Source organism: Barbus barbus (assembly GCF_936440315.1).
Source record: "Barbus barbus genome assembly, chromosome: 40".
NCBI lineage: Eukaryota > Metazoa > Chordata > Actinopteri > Cypriniformes > Cyprinidae > Barbus > Barbus barbus.
In genome coordinates, this window is record NC_136718.1 from 6,683,557 (window position 1) to 6,704,499 (window position 20,943).

At 36.7% G+C, this 20,943-nt stretch overlaps 1 protein-coding gene across 1 annotated transcript in view; it reads left to right on the top strand.

Annotated features, from left to right (window-relative positions):
* Positions 1–10,158, top strand: part of LOC306859936 (myosin-binding protein H-like) — a gene marked incomplete at its 5' end in the record, with an annotated part of 29,358 nt that extends 19,200 nt beyond the window's left edge. The window contains 4 exons of the mRNA XM_079401357.1: positions 5,256–5,442; positions 5,680–5,728; positions 8,622–8,668; positions 9,915–10,158. Coding sequence (XP_079257483.1) covers positions 5,256–5,442; positions 5,680–5,714 — 222 coding nt within the window. The 3' untranslated portion in view covers positions 5,715–5,728; positions 8,622–8,668; positions 9,915–10,158. The remainder of the gene's footprint in view (positions 1–5,255; positions 5,443–5,679; positions 5,729–8,621; positions 8,669–9,914) is intronic.
* Positions 10,159–20,943: the final 10,785 nt, after the last annotated feature.

Here is a 20,943-nt window from a genome sequence, read left to right on the forward strand (position 1 = left end):
ACAGTCTTATTTGTGATGGGCTTGATAATATTGCCAGTATGTGAAAGTCCAAAAGTTGACTGAACAGGAGAATCCTTAAAGTGCACATGCTTCATTTTTTTGCTAAGCCAAGATCAGCACAGATGAATCAGATGTTCAATTAGACCCCCCCCCGCTGAATTTTTTTAAAATAAAAATCTAAAGAAAAAACAAACAAACAAAAAACAACTCAAGCTGGTTGGTTGGTATAAGCCAAGTTAACATTTACATTTAGTCATTTAGCAGATGCTTTTATCCAAAGCGACTTACAGGACATGGAAGCAATGACGACAATGGAAGCAATCAAAATCAACAAAAGAGCAATATGCAAGTGCTATGACAAGTCTCAGTTAGCCTAGTGCAGAACACATAGCAAGTTAGTTTTTTTGTAAATTATATAATAAATAAAAAATAAAACTGATACACTGTAAAAAAAAAAAAAATTGACCTAACTCAAAAAAAATAAGCCTCTTAAAACTAAAGGCAAACATTCATGCTAATGAACAAATGTATTAAACAAGTTTTAATGAGATGCAAAATACAGTACCTCAGCACACGATTCTTAAACATGGTGAAGATCAACACATGTTAAATCACACTGTAAAACCCGACAAGTCCCGGTAACTCAAACCTTTTGAGAAAACTGATTGCCTTAAAAACCCAAGTTAGGTTAACTCAAACCGTTTGAGGAAACAAATTCCCCTTGGTTTAAACCATGTAAGTATTAAAACTTGCAGTTAATTAAGTGCTGATTGAGCATTAGTGATGAACACCTGCTGTTAACAAACAGAATCACTGAAGAAAAGAGAAACACAAGAACTACAACTGAATTCAGACACAGCCTTAGATGAAATCAACTGAAATAAAATGCATTAAATCTCTCAAAATCTGATTAAACAGCATCATCAGCTCCACTTATTAATAACAAGACTGACTTTAATTCTGTCAGACATCTACAGAAGATCTTATTGAGAATTAACTAAGGTTTAGATGTTGATTTATTGTTTCATTTGAAGTAGCCAAGTTAGAGATCAGTGTCTGCTTTAGTTGGGCTCTTGACCCTTGACATCTGTGTTAGGTGTTTTGGTGTTCCTCAAACATATTTGTTACAGCTCAAAAACTCAGAGAAAATTATCAGTAGTTGGTTGTTATATGTTTAAAATTACAATCCTCTGTTAGTGAACATAGACTTATTATGTGTCTAATCTCTGATTAAATGGAAGTTGTATTGATTATAGTAAAAGTGATTCTAAGAGCCAGTGGTTTTGTGACGGTCGGTTAATATAAAAGACTTTCCAAACAGTTTGTCCACAAAACGTTTTTCTCTATGACAGTAATTAGACTCACACAGACATCAAGAATCAGCATATGAACCCCAACATTGCTGACCATTAAAAAAAAAAAATCATGCAGCAATGCATGCTGGGAGCCACTGATGAGTTTTGTCCTATGCTAGTACCCAGCATGCATTGCAGCATGATTATTATTTTATTTTTTTAATGGTCACCATTGTTGAGGTTCACAAGCTGATTCTTGATGTCTGGGTGAGTCTGTGTGAATCTAAGGACTCAATGAGATCAGCTCGCTAATAGATGACTGTCATTATTATCAAATAACAACCAACTATGATAATTTTCTTTTGAGCTGCAACAAATAGGTTTGAGAAACTCTTTCTCACAACAGCCAAAGAAAAAGAAAGAAAAATAACACTGAAGTCAAGGGTCAAGAGCCCAACTAAAGCAGACACCGATCTCTAACTTGGTTACTTCAAATGAAAATAACTCAACAACTAAACCTTATGTTAATTCTCAATAAGAGCTTCTGTACATGTCTGACAGAAATAAAGTCAGTCTGGTTATTAATAAGTGGAGCTGGTGATGCTGTTTGTTTAGATCTTGAGATTTAATGTATTTTATTTCAGTTAGTTGTTGTTCTTGTGTTTCTCTTTCTGTCAGTGATTCTGGTTGTTAACAGCAGGTGTTTATCACTAATGCTCAATCAGCACTTAATTAATCACTTAATTACTTAGTGAACTCAGCTGAAATAAGTTCAGAGTACTCATAACTGGTAGTTATAAAAACTTAACCGTTTGAGGAAACTTATTGCCTTAAACCATTTATGGTTACTTTAACTTGTTGGGTTTTACAGTGATATGAACTCTGATCCACATCCATATTATTAAAATATTATCATTGTTTTATATTGTGCTGGCCTAATTTATGTTGCTGCTGCTGTTGTTACTGTCAGTTAGCGGTCATGTGGATCAGAGTTAATATTTTTACTGATTTAAAATGTGTTGATCTTCACCATGTTTGAGAATCGTGTGCTGAGGTACTGTATATTTGCATCTCATTAAAACTTGCTTAATACATTTGTTCATTAGCATGAATGTTTGCTTTTAGTTTTAAGAGGAAAATACTACCCATAGTAAGTAGAAAACTTTGAAAATAAATTTAAATCTAAAAGAAAGTGTATTGTTAAAAAAACAAAAAAAGATTAGTGTTGTTAGAACATTTTTGGTTTCTCTGACAGATCTTTTAACACTCAGTAGACTGACTTTTATTCATTAGATGAACTAAAAATTTTAAGTTGTTGGTTGCTAGTTGAGTTAACTTAAAAAGTTGAGTGTGATAGGTTAGGTAAACTTTTTTTTTTTTTTTTTTACAGTGTAGAATAGAAAATAATAGAGGAAGCTTTTTTTTCTTTGTTTTTTGTTAATTTTGTAATAAATAAAATAAAAGAAAACAAATTGATAGAATACAAAAGGAATAGAGAAGCTAGTTGTTTTTTAAAGAAAACAAGCAGTTAGTAAATGAACAGAGTGCAAGTCTAAAAGGGGCAAGGTTTATTCTTTTTCTTTTAAGAATAGAATTAGAATAGAGAGTGCTAGAGTTAGAGGGTCAAATAAAGATGGAAGAGATGTGTTTGAAGATGGCTAAGGATGGCTAAGGTCATTCCACCAGGAGGAAACATTTAATGTAAAAGTCAGTGAAAGTGATTTTGTGCCTCTTTGGGATGGTACAATAATGCGCCGTTCACTTGCAGAATGCAAGCTTCTAGAGGGTATGTAAGTCTGAAGTACTGAATTTAGGTAAAGGGGGGCAGAGCCAGTGGTGGTTTTGCAGGCAAATATTAATGCCTTGAATTTTATACGATATTGGTAGCCAGTGCAAATTGATAAATAGAGGTGTGACATGCATTCTTTTAGGCTCAATACAAATTTATCTTGCTACTGCGTTCTGGATTAATTGTAAAGGTTTGATAGGAAGATCTGCCAAGAGAGCATTGCAATAATCCAGCCTAGACAGAACAAGAGCATAAACAAGGAGTTGTGAAGCATGTTCTAAAAGAAAGGGCCAACATCTACTTGATGTTGAATTAAGCAAATCTGCAGGACTGGGAAGTTTTAGCAATGTGGTCTGAGAAAGTCAGCTGATCATCAGTCATAATAACTCCAAGGTTTCTTGCTGTTTTTGAAGGAGTTATGGTTGATGTGCCTAGCTGGATGGTGAAATTGTGATGAAACTATGATTTTGATGGAAACATAAGCAGTTCTGTCTTGGCAAGTTGAGTTGAAGGTGATGCTCCTTCATCCGGCAAGAAATGTCTGTTAGACAAGTTGAGATACGAGCAGCTATCATCGGATCATCAGGATGGAATGAGAGGTAGAGTTGAGTGTCATCAGCATAGCAGTGATATTAAACGCCATGTTTCTGAATGACAGAACCTAGTGATGCCATATAGACAGAGAAGAGAAGTATTCCAAGAACTGAGCCCTGAGGGACCCCAGTAGTTAGATGTTGCGACTTGGACACCTCAGCCCTCCTAGGTACCTTGAAGGACCTATCTGAAAGGTAAGACTCAAACCACTGGAGTGCGGTTCCTGAAATGCCCTTTGCCAATAGGGTTGACAAGAGGATCTGGTGGTTAACCGTGTCAAAAGCAGCAGACAGATCCAGCAAGATAAGTATAGAAGATTTGGAATCTGCTCTTGCCAGTCTTAGGGCTTCAACAACTGAGAGCAAGGCAGTCTCAGTTAAATGTCCACTTCTGAAACCAGACTGGTTGCTGTCCAGGAGGTTGTTCTGTGTGAGAAGTTTAAGCTGGAAGTAGCTGGTTTTAGTCTCCCAGCCTGAGCAGCTAAAGAAGTGGTCAAAACCCCTCTAAAACCAGCCTGCAAATGAGCTATGACCAGGCTGGAAGGCCAGCTAAAACCAACCAACCAGGGTATGGCTTCTGTCTGTTGTGTGTTGTCATGTCTATTAACTAAGGATCTATTTTTGACATCCATTTTGCTCAAAAGCATATAGATATAGCTTGATCATATTATTTAATCTTAGCTACTGTAACTCCATTAGGCTGCTTCCTGTAAAGGTTTAACATTAGCATAAAAGAGGATCAACAAGCTTTCAACTGCTCAATCTTTTTTCAAGATTTCACTGGAGTTTACTGTTTGTACTAATAATCTAATCTCACATTAGTAGGAAGCAAAGTGGAAGAGAGATAGGGGTGGGATCAGGAAAGGTCCTCAAGTTGGGATTCAAACTCAGGACACCTGTAGTGCAGCGGCGCTGTATATCAGCGCACTGCCGACAAGGCTATCAGAGCCGACACATTAGCATGTTTAAATAATGAAGGGGAGTATTTTAAGACCTCATCTCCACCTTTCCTTAAAGGCACATTTGCATTCGCCATTTTGTGCTTGCATCTTGATGTCTGAAGCAATTTAGCATCTTATGGACACCATCTTTGTGTGGAACTTAAGGCATTAGATCAGCATGTCTTTTCTGGAAAGTTACCCATGGGACATCAGTTAGCATCATAAGGTTAAAGTCCTAAAAGAATGCTAAAATGCTTCTGTAAACTTGTCATGCTGTTCCAGCTGATGAACCCCGAGTAGGCAGAAATTCAGCGAATGAGATGTGTGAAATTTATATAAGAACCATGACACCTCTAAGTGTGTGTGGGGGATACAATTAATGAGGCTACTGGAGCATTAGCACTGCAGTTGGGAATAGTTTCAGTTACAGCAGTTGACAGCATTGCTATGGATTAATAAATGCCTCTCGGTTTGATGTTCGTGTATTAATTACACCTTATTAAAATTTTAAATTAAATCAATTTTAATTAATTGAGGGCGCATTTATATGTTAATGTGTTAAATGGTCCAGTTGTGAATGACTTGTTAATGTTGGTTGTGGTCACGTCAGTTGAAATGACATGTATTTTGTTTGCAGCCTAAGATCGAGTGGCTGAAGAATCAGATGCTCATAGGAGATGATCCCAAATACAGGCAGATCAACAACCAGGGAGTGTGCTCACTTGAAATCCGCAAACCATCCAGCTTTGATGGTGGTGTCTACACTTGCAGGGCCAAGAATGCCCTTGGTGAGGCTTCAGTTGCCTGTAAGCTAGAGGTCAAAAGTAAGTACAGAATCATTTGCACTTTGCTTGACATGCTAATGCTATAAGGAGCGTTTTCAGCTGATTATAGTGACATTGATCCGTTAAAGTGTTTATCCAGTAGAGGAATGGCAAGCAAGCATTTTTTGTGCTAACTATGATTAATTTGAGTTGGTTTGAAGCATGTATTAATGTGTGTGTGTGTACTGGATGAGTACAGAGATATACTGATGGTCATCTGCTTCTCTCTTTCACCAGAGGTGATCATCCCAGAGGAAAAAGACAGGAAATAAAATTATGTGCACAGGTCAGTAAATAAAAACATAATTTTAGTATATATAATTATTATTTAATATATTTTTTAAATAATACAACAACATTATTATTGCATTGCAGTAATTATGGTTGCACTGCAGCTGTAAATAAATAATTAGCACTAATGGTAAAAAAATGCAATAATAAAATTACTTGACTTCATATCAGTATATGCAGTGACAGTTGCATACTCAAATAACTGAATGGCTGATCCAACAATTCTAGATGTGCATCAAAAGCATGTCTGTTATGTAGTAACATGGTATTTAAGGTCTGTAAATCCTGGTGAATGCACACTAAGCTTTTATGAAGGTTTCAATGTTTCACCACTCATATCTATGAAAGGCATGAGCAGCATCAGGTTTAAATAACAGGACATGGTTACGGTTTGAAACACCAGACAGGAGACAGAAACTCACATTAACCTCATTGAGTTTTTTTTTTTTTTTTTTTGGTCTTTATGTAGATTTAGGCTTGGTTAATTTGCAACATGCAACTATACCAAACTCACATACATAATGTCACATGTAATATTCTTCAACTGACAAAATACAACAACCTGAGGTGGGAGCCCACAAAAAACAACCTGAAGAAACATCGTGGCAGCCATCGGTTTGTACACTTTGTGTGTCTCACTTGCCTATTAGTGAGTTTCTGACATGTGACGGCAGCTGTTACCCCCCATGAGACTCCCTTACATGGCAGAGCCTGCAAACTGTGAGAATGTAGCCGCTCCCACTCAAAGAGGTTGGAGTGTTTGTTAGTGGCTGTGTGGGCTAAAAATGAAACTGTGGCCTTGCAGAGAACGGAACACAGCACATCACTATGACTTCTGACAGAAACACACTGCTGGACAACACCTTAAATTGAGAATGTTTGGTTTCCAAGCACCGAAAGATTTGTTTGTTTAACATACATGCAACACCTAAAACCTAAGAGCTGTAAGAATAAAAATAAAGAAAATAATACAGTATTTTTTATATATATATATATATTTTTTTTTTTCTTACTTGACAATCAGCCCCCAAAAATGCACTAAGTTTCACAAAATATCTTAAAACTAGAAAGTAACAATAATAAAAAAAAAAAATGTAAATTATACACACTCAGGCACAAAACATGCATTTTTAAATTGTTAAATGAAAAAGACTGGTAAATTGTCAAGCATGTAAAACCACATCCTTGTGGTAGTTAAGTTTAAAGGAACAGTTCACCCAAAAATGAAAATTTGCTGAATATTTACTTGCCTTCAAGCCATCCAAGATGTAGATCAGTATGCTTTTTCATCAGATTTGGAGAAATGTAGCATAATATGACTTGTTCATCAATGGATCCTCTGCAGTGAATGGGTGCCGAATGAATGAGAGTCCAAACAGCTGATAAAAACATCCCAATAATCCACACCACTCCAATAAATGAACATCTTGTGAAGTGAAAAGCTGTGTGCTTGTAAGAAACAAATCCATCATTTAGACAATTTATACCTCATTCCATTTCATCTGGCTAAACTACAACTCCATAATCCATAATAATGCTTCCTTCAGCAAAAAGTCCATGTCCTCTTGTCCTCACACATCAAAATCCACCCATATATATATAATTTTATTATTTTTTTTTCTTCTTTCAGAACTGTGTTTTGGGCTGTTTTCGCTTGTAAGTGGTGCTTGATCTGAGCGTATTTCATTCAGACTATATAACTTTTAACTGCAGAAAGCAATACTATGGGTAGAGGACATTTCTGAAATTCATCTTTGCATATACAGTAGTCTGTGTGACAAATTTCTTGATCAGCATAGTATGTGTGTACTGTACATACGCAGCCAGATTTTTTGTAACCTCGTGTGTACTCTCTACACACTACTAAACCCTTAAATATACTTCAGTTTGGATGCAAACACTTAACACAAGCAAACTGAAAAAGGAGCTTTTGAAAGTAAACTCCACAAATTAAAGTATATACTAATGACAAAATTTGTCACATGCACTTTATAAAAACCCTAATGTACACATGAAAAGGACAGATACTTTGAGTTTAATTAGTTTGTCCACAAGGAAACTGAGACAAGACATCAAAGACGCTTTTAGCAGTGTTAAAATCATTAATGTATGAGGAGGGATGATGTGTGGAAAGATGAATCATTGTCTGGCCATCTGAGGTTTGGATATGAAGAGAAAGGTTAGGATCTTGATTTTTTTTTTTTGGTAGTGCTGCCTACATTACACTGTGAGTGTACTGTATATGTCACGGTGCACACACGAGGGAGGAACCAGGAACACGCAGACGAGGATATAAACTCAAATAACACTTTACTGACATCAAGGCAGGGCAAGACAAGGCAAGGCAGGGTAAGACACAAACATCCAACACCGGGGATAACGAGTAGACCAGACAAAATCTAACTGAACAGACAGGACTAATATACACAGGTAAATCATAGATGACGAGACAAACACGGCTAGACAAGAATTAACTAATAATGACACGAAACGAGAACAGGAAACAAACCAAATAAGGGCACAAGAGGCAGGAACACATGACACACACACAACAGTTCCCTTACAGTATATTAGTAGCTTACCTGTTGTTTGCTTTGGGCATCTGAGAGGTTTTGGACCTGGAAATTATGACGCTTGACATCATACTTAACAAGTGGATGGAGTATTGAAAGATGCTCAGCTGTACCGTATGTTTAGACTAAGCATTTTCATTAAAACTAAAGTATACTTTGCACTATACTGTGCCATTGTTTGGAAAAACCATCACATCAAAAAATACAAGTACTTCTCCCCTCTACATGTCACATGATTTCAGTTATCATTCATGTCCCATGATACTTTTAGTCTTGAAAATGGGAGAAATACGAATCAGTCTTTGTCTTTTGCAGTTCTCCTGTTGAGGAGCAGCAGGACACAATTCTGTAGAATGACTGTGGTGAGAAAAGATACAGTTTACCTGTTTATCCCATAAAGCATCTTCATTTTGGATAATCTGTTCTGTAATATCTGTGTCCTGATGCTGAATACTATAAAAGCATGCCTCTATTAGTAATCCCTTACAAAAAAGTTTATTCAAGTGTGCTATTAGTATACTTCTTTTAAACTAACAATATGAAAGTATAATTTTAGTCTACTTTTTATGTACTTCTCAGAAATGGGCTTTATGTACTTAAAATTACATTTAAGTATACTTGGCTTATACTTAGAAAAAGTCTAAATACGTGTGCTCCTAGAATCCGTATTTTCATTGTTATATGGTAGGATGCGATAGTACACATCTTCTTTACAGAATTTCCCAAAAACAAAACAAAAAAAACAAGTGAAGAAGAAACTGAAACGACAGATACTTCCACGTGTAATCTTACACGATCATCAGACATAAAATAGCATCAAAAATGTGTAACATTATGGAATAAAATGTCGACCAATAAAGAGGTAATAATGACTGTCAAGCTTTGGGCTGTTGATTGACTCCGTCTATATTTTGATTATCATTCTGAATCCAATTCATATTCTTTTTCCAGCTTTTTGTTCAAAATGTTTATTTCTTTGTTTTATTTATGAAACTTACCCACATTCAAGGGTTTAAAAAAGAATGCGAGAAGCTAGAATAATATGTTTTTGTTTACAAGCAGATATGTTCTTTCTTTTGATGTTTTGTATGTTCAGATATTCATATAACAAAATGTATACAAATTAATACCTAGGACATAGTATTATATTTAAAGTATGATGTAAAGTTCACTATCAGTATACCTTTAAGTTCACTTTTAGTATAGTTGCAGTCCAAGCTAAAAACAGTGATGTAAACTAGTTGTGTGCTCAAATTTTACTATAGTTATACTTGAAGTATACTTAAAAGTATACTTTTATATACTAGAAAGTGGGCCAATTTAGTCCCAAGGAGTATTGAATAGCACACTTACAAGTATACTACAAGTACACTGATATTTGTATACTTACTACATAAGTAAAGTTCAAGTATACTTTAGGTATACTTAATAAAATAAACTTGAGGTATACTACTTTTTGGTAAGGGATGCCATATGTGGTATGTCTCTGTGACCACTAGTGCTGTTTCAGTGCCACACCTATTCAGTGCATGTGGTGTAGTTCAACAAATAAATTCTAGGTATTGGAGTTTCTTGGTATCTGACACGCTTTCTTCTCTCTTTCTGTAGATGTTTACAGTGGTGCGGGAGGATGAGCTGATGTGTGCACAGTAATGAAAGCTCTGACTTCTGCTTCTGTGATTAATTATTTCAACAAAATATAAGAAACTTTGGATAGTTTCTCATTTTGCTTCAACGTAACAACACCATATTAGTGAGCTAAAAAGAAAATGTTTTGTTTTATATTGTTGCATGTATTTCAGGTGTCACTGTAGTTTATTCCTGAAATCCCTTGTTGTAATTGAGTGTTTCCAATAAAACAATAAACTCACTATATTTTTGCAATCGTATACACTCTAAAAAAAAAAAACGGTTCTTCAGTGGTTCTTTGGGGAAGCTGAGGTGCTATATAGCACCGCTACCGTATAAAGAACCTGTTAAGCCCCTGTATGGTTCCTCAGTGGTTCTTCAGCGGTTCTTTGGGGTGGTTCTATATAGCACCACTGCCGTACATAAAGCCAATAAGCCTGCCATTAAGTTTTTTAACTGTGTTTGGATGGGATTAATGCAGAACACAAATTCCAAGTATGGGTTACTACTTGCCCACACCTCACTTCAATACTGGGGGCCTTTGTGGGAAGTCGTGGCCTAATGGTTAGAGAGTCGGACTCGTAATCGAAAGGTTGCGGGTTCGAGTCTCGGGCCGGCAGGAATTGTAGGTGGGGGGAGTGAATGTCCAGTGCTCTCTCCACCTTCAGTACCACGACTGAGGTGAGACCTTTGAGCAAGGCACTGAACCCCCAGCTGCTCCCTGGGTGCCACAGCATAAATGGCTGCCCACTGCTCTCAGATTATAATTTATAATCTATACACACACACACAATATTTTTTTTTAATTTAATGAACACACACAAAATAAAATGACTCTGTAACTCATTTACACATACCATATAAAAGTAAATTCAGTAAAGAGTTAAAGCTTTGGTGTTGAATTATCCACACGTTTTGTTTAGTTTTTTTCTCAAATTTCAGATTACTTACCTCTATGTAAATTTAATTTGACTTCCAGTCCAATAGGTGGTGATAATGCTCTTAAGGAGTTTTACTCACCATTAAACAAGAAGATGTTACATCCGGGACATTTACATACTTTGCGCGCCTAAACAGGCTGAAACTTTTCTCACAGTCGCCATTTTCTTTGACCTGCGAATCGCGATGCGGAGCAAACGAGGAAATTACAGATTAAGTGTTTTATGTTATTTACACAGTATTTATTTTATAACATCACATTGTTTTAGAATGATATTTATGTGTGGCTCGCGGTGCGGAGCTGACGACGAGGTTGCTTTTTAACAGGAAAACACTGAAAGTAAGTGTTTTATCTCATTTACAATATGTATTTTATAACATTGATTTATAGTGATATTTATATGCTGTGCGCGTTTAAACGGTCCGAAACTTTTCTCTCAGATGGCATTTCCTCTGACTCGTGGTGCAGACATACTGAAAGTAAGGTTTAGTCTCATTTACGTATGTATTTTATGACGTTATATTATTGTATAATGATATTTTTGTGTTGTGCGCTCCTAAACTTTTCTCATAGACAATTTTCTTTGACTCGTGATACTGAGAAGACAAAGATTAGCTTTTTGGAAAACACCAAAAGTAAGTGATTTACCTCATTCACAATATGTATTTATAACATTGTTTTACAACGACATTTATGTTATATGCGCTCTTAAACTTTTCTCAGTAAGACATTTGCTTTGATTCACAATGCGGGGCAAAGAGGTTACAATTATCAACAAGACACCTAAAGTAAGTGTTATACCTCATTTACAATGCTTTTTGTAATATCATATTGACAAATCAAACCATTGTAAACTCCCCAGATTTAAAAAGGTAATATAAGTCATTGGTTCTTGCATGTCTCGTGAACAAATATCATATCATATCATGAAGCTTGTACATTGAGTTATTTTGATGTGTGGATTTACTGGGTTTGAGTGCTATTTTAGAATATTCATTTGAAATAACTCTTTTCAGTATACTCAAACTATTGAGTGAGTTAAAAAAAATTAAGTGATTTTGTCACCTCACAAGATATGATACATGATAGTTATGGTGGGTGCTTTTTTTAAGAATGTGTTTTGTGTTCATCAAAAGTGAGTTATAGGGGTTTGGAATTACATTTTTGAATAAATTATTCCTCTAATGTTGTTACAGATGGTTCATGCTGGAATAACTGAAAAATCAAAAAGAAATGTGTTTGAGTATAAAGTCATCAGTACATTGTCAAGTTGGATGAAAAGAGCTCTTTGTTAACATTTTTAGGACACGTAACAGACATGGGTAAGCCACATTTCCATATTTAAGATTATTGATTGTCATGCATAACTTTTTGATCATTAATATGTTTTTATTTGCCTAATTATAATTAGGAGTCTGGACTCTTTCTAGTAGGGCTGCCCTCGACTAAAGATTTTCTAAAGACTGTTTTTTTGTCTTTTTTGTTTTGTTTTGTTTTTTTACATTTTATTGACAGCCCCCATTTTTTTAAATGTAACTACCCCAATAGGTTGATGCTGGAGAAAATTAACAAAGCATCAGGGAACATCTGCATGTAATGGAGGAAACAGAGAAGTTTAGACCAAACGTAGAGATCCTCAAAGAAAGGATGGCACTGATAAAATGCTATCGGACCAATTTTGTGTCCAAATATAGCACAGAGGAGACTCTCTCTGAGTTCTTGTGTTTCATACTGGCCAAAATGTTCAGTACAGCAGTGTGTTAATTGCCTCATTTAATTGTATGAGTTATGACTATATTTTAATACATGTCTTTCCTCCTTTGCCTTCCTCTTAACACAAGCTCCTTCTGGATCTGTGAGACCATGCCAATGTTGATGTGGACCAACAAATTCTCACACAGCTCTCTGTAATGACATCCCGAGTCCTTCAAGTTTCACGGAGTCCCCTGAAGGAGAAGTTCAGGTGCATGTTTGATGACTGAAGACGGCAGACTGGTAATTAAATCATTACTGCTTAGATTTTCATTGTACCACTGACTGACACCCTACCTCTCTGCCTGAGATCATACCTGTCTTCTTTCCTGAATTTATCTGTATTACACACAGTAATGGATGTTAAAAAAAGAAGGGTAAAAGCATCCACCATGTATGTTAATCTAATGAGGTTATTTTGTTTAAAGGCCTACACAGTTGGAAGCAGCTATTCTGCTCTTGCCTGCTCTGTTCAAGGAGGACCCGGGGTTGCTGTTTGAAGTTGAGGTGAGCCATGAACAGTTGACTACAGTGTGTGAAACACAAGCTAATCAAAGCACTACACTTATTGAACATTTTGTTATTCAGATGATTTCAATGCAAACATTTTTTTTTTTTGGTCTACACAAACTATGCTATCAAATTGAAGAGAAAATTTTGTTCATTTTCAGTTCATGGCCAAAAGTATTTGAGCAGTTGTATGACAGTAGTTACAATTAATTTAACTCATAATGTTTGCCTTGCAAATAAATATGAGAAGATGGTTAATGCTATTACCGCCTCTCCTCCAGGTCCATTCTCAGACCAGCCCATCCCAACACCTAAGATGAAGCTTAAAGGCTGTAGGGAGGGTCAACTCGTGCAGTATGACCACATTGTGCTCATGTTGGATGGACAGTTAATCACAGAGGAGAGCGAGGACATCTCGACGGCACTGGGACATCTCGACCTGCCCCCACATGTTGTACATGTCTCACTTATTTAACACACCTGATTCAGATCATGAGCTCGTCAGAAAAGAGCTCAATGAATGAACTCTGCTCTGACTGACATGGTCCCTACACAGTGTCCCTACACGGAACATTCATTCACAGATTTACACTACTTCCTGTTGCTGGCCTCTTCCAAGTCTAGTTGTAGTTTCTATTGTTTTTTAAATCCTGAAGGACTTACAAAAATGTTAGTACGCTGTTGACAGTGAATAAGTGAAAGATACTGCAGTACTTCAGAGTATACAACTTAGTTTGAAAGTGGTTGTGTATTATTAATTTTCAGTAATTTCACTCACTCATTATTAATATTAAAAAGACTAGATTTTCCAAATAAAGTAAAGAACTAATGTAGGCCTAAGACTGTAGGCGAAAAAAGTTACCTGATTACAGGGCTACAGTATATATATATGTGTGTGTAAACCAGGAAATTTTCAAAAACTCTCTTCTTCAAAAATGTACATATTTCAAACTTGTTCCATTATTTTTTACAGTGGTGTTAAAAAGTGTTGGGGCCCCTTCCTGATTTTTTTTTTTTTTTTTTTTTTTTTTGCATGTTTGTCTCACTTTAATGTTTCAGATCAAACAAATTTAAATATTAATCAAAGATAACACAAGTAAACACAACATGCAGTTTTAAATGAAGAGTTTTTTATTATGAAGGGAAAACAAAATCCAACCCCACATAGCCCTGTGTGAAAAAGTGCGTGCCCCCTAAACCTAATAACTGGTTGGACCACCCTTAGCAGCAACAACTGCAAACAAGCGTTTGTGATAACTTGCAACGAGTCTGTTACAGCGCTGTGGAGGAATTATGGCCCACTCATCTTGGCAGAATTGTTGTAATTCAGCCACATTGGAGGGTTTTCGAGCATGAACCGCCTATTTAAGGTCATGCCACAGCATCTCAATAGGATTCAGGTCAGGACTTTGACTAGGCCACTCCAAAGTCTTCATTTTGTTTTTCTTCAGCCATTCAGAGGTGGATTTTCTGGTGTGTTTTGGATCATTGTCCTGCTGCAGAACCCAAGTTCGCTTCAGCTTGAGGTCACGAACAGATGGCCGGACATTGTCCTTCAGGATTTTTTGGTAGACAGCTGAATTCATGGCTCCATTTATCACAGCAAGTCTTCCAGGTCCTGAAGCAGCAAAACAGCCCCAGACCATCACACTACCACCACCATATTTTACTGTTGGTATGATGTTCTTTTTCTGAAATGCTGGGTTACTTTTATGCCAGATGTAATAGGACACACACCTTCCAAAAAGTTCAACTTTTGTCTCGTCAGTCCACAGAGTATTTTCCCAAAAGTCTTGGGGATCATCAAGATGTTTTCTGGCAAAACTGAGACGAGCCTTTGTTCTTTTTGCTCAGCAGAGGTTTTCATCTTGGAACTCTGCCATGCAGGCCATTTTTGCCCAGTCTCTTTCTTATGGTGGAGTCATGAACACTGACCTGAACTGAAGCAAGTGAGGCCTGCAGTTCTTTAGATGTTGTTGTGGGGTCTTTTGTGACCTCTTGGATGAGTCGTCGCTGCGCTCTTGGGGTAATTTTGGTCGGCCGGCCACTCCTGGGAAGGTTCAACACTGTTCCATGTTCTCGGATTTTTGTGGATAATGGCTTTCACTGTGGTTCGCTGGAGTCCCAAAGCTTTAGAAATGGATTTATATCCTTTTCCAGACTGATAGATCTCAATTACTTTCTCATTTGTTCCTGAATTTATTTGGATCTCAACATGATGTTTAGCTTTTGAGGATCTTTTGGTCTACTTCACTTTGTCAGGCAGGTCCTATTTAAGTGATTTCTTGATTGCGAACAGGTGTGGCAGTAATCAGGTCTGGGTGTGGCTAGAGAAACTGAACTCAGGTGTGATAAACCACAGTTATGTTTTAACATAATTAGTTTGATGATCTGAAACATTAAAGTGTGACAACCATGCAAAAAAAAAAAAAATCAGGAAGGGGGCCAACACTTTTTCACACCACTGTATGTGTATAAAACAATAGCTCCCCGTATATTGTGATGTTGTATATGTATATTCCCTGGCTTGTCAGCACTCATTTTATTTGCTGTTGAAATAAATAAATTAAAAGGTTTTGAAAGTGGCATGTATTGTGTTTCTCAATAAGCATTTAGTACATGAATTTGAATCTTTAAAGCTGCAATTTGGTAAGAAATTATTAGTTATCATTCATCTTAAGTAAAAGTGTCATTTAGAAGCATATTGGCTCATCAATGGTAGTCATATATGGCACCTCTAATGGTTCCGTGTAACACATTTTGACAAATGTGCTATTAAGCTTCTTATCTTTAAGAAAATGTGCCATATAGTACCAAACGAGGTGTCCCTATGATTAAAAGCCAAAGAATCACTGTTGAACACCATTTTTGAGAAAAAGTGCTATATGTCACCTCTTATGTTTCTAAATAGCACCATTTGACAAAGTGCTATATGGCACCTTTAAAGAGTTGTTTGCCCCATGTTTCCTTTGTCGAGTGTTATACATCTGCATGCTATGTGTGTCTCCTGCCTGCCCTGTATTCCCTGTGATTTGGATTATTAAAGAGTCTTGTTTTGTGTAATCCTACACATCCTTGCTCCTCACAGTAGCAACCCATGACAGTTATGATATGTGATCATATTCACATTCACATCCTGTCACATTGTACCCCCTAGTTTTGAATTCGTCGACCTAACAACATTAACTCCAAGGCCGAAAGGGGGGTGCAAACACTATAAGTTACAATTTCCTAAGAATTTACCCCACCCCACATTGGCAACTAGAACAAACTTGTCCACAAGCTACCTTAATGATAGCAGGAATAAACATCATAATGCCGCCTGGTACACGAACAAACCTACCTCCTACAACCTGAACTCGGCTGAAGAATCTAAAACAACATTTACTTGAATTTAATGACAATTCTATAGGGCTTGATACCAAGAACTAGGGCAGGTTACACTAAAGCGGCTTCAAAAAATGCCGACCCATATTATCCAACAGATCGTTATAACACTCGAATACCATTCATGCCCAGAACACCGGAGACCAGGCTAGTACCTGTGGTGGGGGGGTCTTTAACTATGAGCACAACACGTTTAGACATCACTTTACCAAAGACTTCAACATCCAGCTATAAAAAGCCTATGTACAGAAGGTCTAGGCCATTGGCAGCCTTAAACTACAACCAATGAGAAGTGACATTTTTCCAAACTTCAAGGCTCAAAGTTCTTCAACCAAACTCTCAATCTTCCCTGGGTCTAAATTTTATTTCCTCCCTGGCTTCCCCTTCAAAAGGATCATAAAACAGTGGTGCATCAATAAAGGGGGAAGTGGCGAACATGCATACTGGTCTTTACTTCCTCTAACCAATCAGTCAAAGGAATTTCGGTGCGACCTTCACAAACAGGACATTTCCTCTCCCTAAACACATAAATCCATCTTTCCGTCACTACTGAATTACCAGTGGAGGAAGACCTTGGGCCCGTGTCTAACCCCACCCCCTTATCATTAAACTGGGCACGACACTAGAACTTGCCTGAACCTCAGATCGTTCCTGACGCAGGTGTTCGTTATCAGCCTTAAGCTGGGCCATCAGGTCTTGCAATTGCTGCATCTCCTCCTCCAAAGTGACGGTCTAAATAGGAGAGGAAGTTACAAACAAAACACTAATGCGCTAGCTGTTGTTTCAAAAATCAAACAAACACCAATTTATATCATAAAATAAAGAAATAAATGGAGTCACGTCTCTGCTTTATACCGAATTTATACCGTAGACCCTGCCGACTACACCAGAATGTAGCAACGTGGCATCGAGCAACAGAAACCGTAATACTGGAGACGACTACGCCACCCTAGGACTTGCACCCAGGGAAATACTACGCACCCTCAGGTGCTACTCAAGGAAACACAAGTTCGATTCTACTAGAGGAGCAAGAGACGTGACTTACCAAAATAAAACATTTATTTTGCACAGAAGTCATTAATCCTAAAACACTGTAAAGAATGGTCTCGTCAACAGTTTACCTGTTAAATACCCACAGTTACAAAGAGACCATAACAAATCCTACTTTAACAGAAGGGACAAGCCCCACAGCAAATCAATGCATACAAATTCGTAAAGCAAGTGACAAACCAAAAAAAATAAACTAAACAAAAGAAACAAAACAAAAACAAATACACACTCCCCTTCTGTTAAGCTACAATATTACGGCTCATCTGACATTCACCTGTGGATATTTACAAACTTAATGTTTCAAAATCAAGCAAACTGTTTCAATTAGGCAAAATACACATAGGTTAATTTAATAAACTTGCATAAGAGACGATGTTCGAGACTTCCTCAGTGGAGCAACTTTGCAACATCGTGACAACCACGCAGTCAACTGCGCACGCGAGGCAGCGAAACGGAATCTAACAATATACTACTCAGCAGTATGAAGTGTGTAACTCACACACACACACATGTTGGTTTTTGTGGTTTATGGGGACTCTCCATAGGCGTAAGGAACGAACAAACTGTGTGTGCTATTGCCCTACACCAACCCTACACCTAAACTTAGCCCTCACAGGCGACTTTGTGCATTTTTAGATTTTCAAAAAAACACCATTTAGTATGTTTTTTAAGCCTTTTGAATTACGGGGACATAGGCAGTGTCCTCATAAACCACCTTCATATTGTAATACCTCTGTCATACCCATGTCATTATACAAATTTGTGTCCTCATAAACCACATAAACATGCACACACACACACACACCTGGACCTTTACGGCCCACAAAGCGGAATCATCGTGCCACACTTAAGACTTGCTTTTTATAAAGCCACTGGGCCTCAACTAGAACGCACCTCAATGATTGAGCCGCCAGGTGTGATCAATTACAAGAAGCCACTCAATGCCAGTGGGCATGTCTTCCCGTTTGAAATACGCAATGATGAAAATGGAAACTAATTCTAATGAATCCACAAACCATAATAAAACTCATCCTGTCGCATGTAGGTTTCTCTCATCTGCATATATGATCATGGAGCTCAACTAGAGTGACCATCAGTTTCTTGGTCACCAGTCTAGACAAGGCCCTTTTCCATCAATTGCTCAGTTTGGCCAGGAGGTCAGCTCTAGGAAGAGTCCTGGTTGTTTCAAACTTCTCCCATTAAGGGTAACAGAGACTACATGCTTCTTTGAACCTTCAATGCTGCAAACATTTTTTTTACCCTTTCCCAGATCTGTGTCTCGATACAATCCGGTCTCAGACGTCTACAGACAGTTCCTTGGACTTTATGGCTTGGTTTGTGCTCTGGCAAACACTGTTAATTTTGGGACCTTATATAGACTATTGCTGTCAAACGATTAATCCCGATTAATCGTATCCAGAATAAATGTTTTGGTTTACATAATATATATGTGTGTATTGTGTATATTTATTATGTATATATAAATACACACACATGCATGTATATATTTAATAAAAAATATGTTACGTTTATATATTAAATATATTTATATGTGATATAAATTATATGAATATAAATATATACATGTAAATACATGTAAATATTTTCAGAATATGTGCTGTATGTGTGTCTTTATATATACGTAATAAATATACACAATACACACATATATATTATGTAAACAAAAACTTTTTTTGGATGTGATTAATCATTTCACAGCACAGGATGCACCTGAGCTCAATTTTGAATGTTATGGCAAAGGCTGTGAATACTTATGTACATGTGATTTTTTTTTATTTTTATAAATTTGCAAAGATTTCAAACAAACTTCTTTCACATTGTCATTATGGGGTATTGTTTGTAGAATTTTGAGGAAAATAATCAATTTAATCAATTTTGGAATAAGGCTGTAACATAACAAAATGTGGAAAAGGTGAAGTGTGAATACTTTCTGAATGCACTGTGTGTGTGTGTGTGTGTGTGTGTGTGTGTGTGTGAGTGTATGCATATATATAAGGACAGTTTCCAGTCTGAGGACGTGAACAGCATCAATCATGAGACTTTTTGCTGAGATCTCAAGAGATCCAATTATAACTAGATATTATCAATAATTAGGTAAAAAATGTGTTGTACGTGTTATCTGTGTAAAGATGAGTATGTTGCAAAGAGTATTGTGCAAAATTTGCAACTGCTTATCACTTAATTGGAAGCACCACACATTAAATTGTGTCATCTGTTATAGTGACTACTGAACAGACATTTAGAAGCATTTCCAAATTAAAAGTATTGAAAATACAAATAAAGCTCTGTAACATTTCATTACCTTGGAATTATAAGGTTCTATCTGATTTATTGAGTTATTCACATATTCTTATTCTGTGATAACTTATTTACATTATGTGATTTTTCTTTTTAAATCTGTGCACATTTTGGGCCTTGTTTTTATAAAACAAAAAGGGTTCTATGTACAGAAGTCTATGGAATGTGAAAAAAATCTCAAATTTCTCAATATCTCAAAACTGCTCAGAATGCAGATAGAACCTTATAATTCCCAGTCGGTGGTTTGCATATTTACAACACTATAAGTGCGTCCCAACTGGTACCCAAAAGTTCTACTCACACTTGAGGTCTTCATGCTCACTTTAACACTAGTGCCAAACATGGGAAATACATCATATAAGTAGGCAAGTGGTCATGTGCAAAGACCACAAGTGTGGATATTTGGACAGGGCATGTGTTTTTTTTTTTTTTTTGCAAATGTCCCTTTAGGAGCTCCGTAGCTAGCAGACGGCCAGTTTAGCCAGTCTGTCTGCTTCCTGACTTGGGCCAGAGTTAGTCAAATACCAAATCTAAGACGATGTGCCATAATTCTTGATAGAAGAGCGCCAGGAATGATGAACTTGATCTATTTTCAACAGGTTAGGTCTGCCCCAAACATTTGTCCAATTGTCTATGAAACCATGTTTCCATGAAACGATGAAATGTTATTCTGCAAGGCACCACTTAGACATCCAGCCATTGAGTTAAAAAAGTCTGCTATGTATTTTTTTCACCGAGCATGATACAACAGGGTCTGACATCATACTTGCAAGTTCGCACGCCTGTTATTTTAAGAGTCTGACATTGTAAGCACCAATGTGAATAACAATCATAAATGTTTAGCATTAGCTAGCACTTTTAAATCTGCTTTATTGTCTGCTTTATTCCGTACAAAAGAATCACCAATAACTAGGGCACTTGCAATAATAATAATTATTATTATTAATATTATTATTATTATTTACATGTAAGTTAGTTTTTTGTACTAAGTGCTATTTAGTCTAATGAATTACGTGTTGTTGGTTGACATTTCATTAACCACTAGTCTAC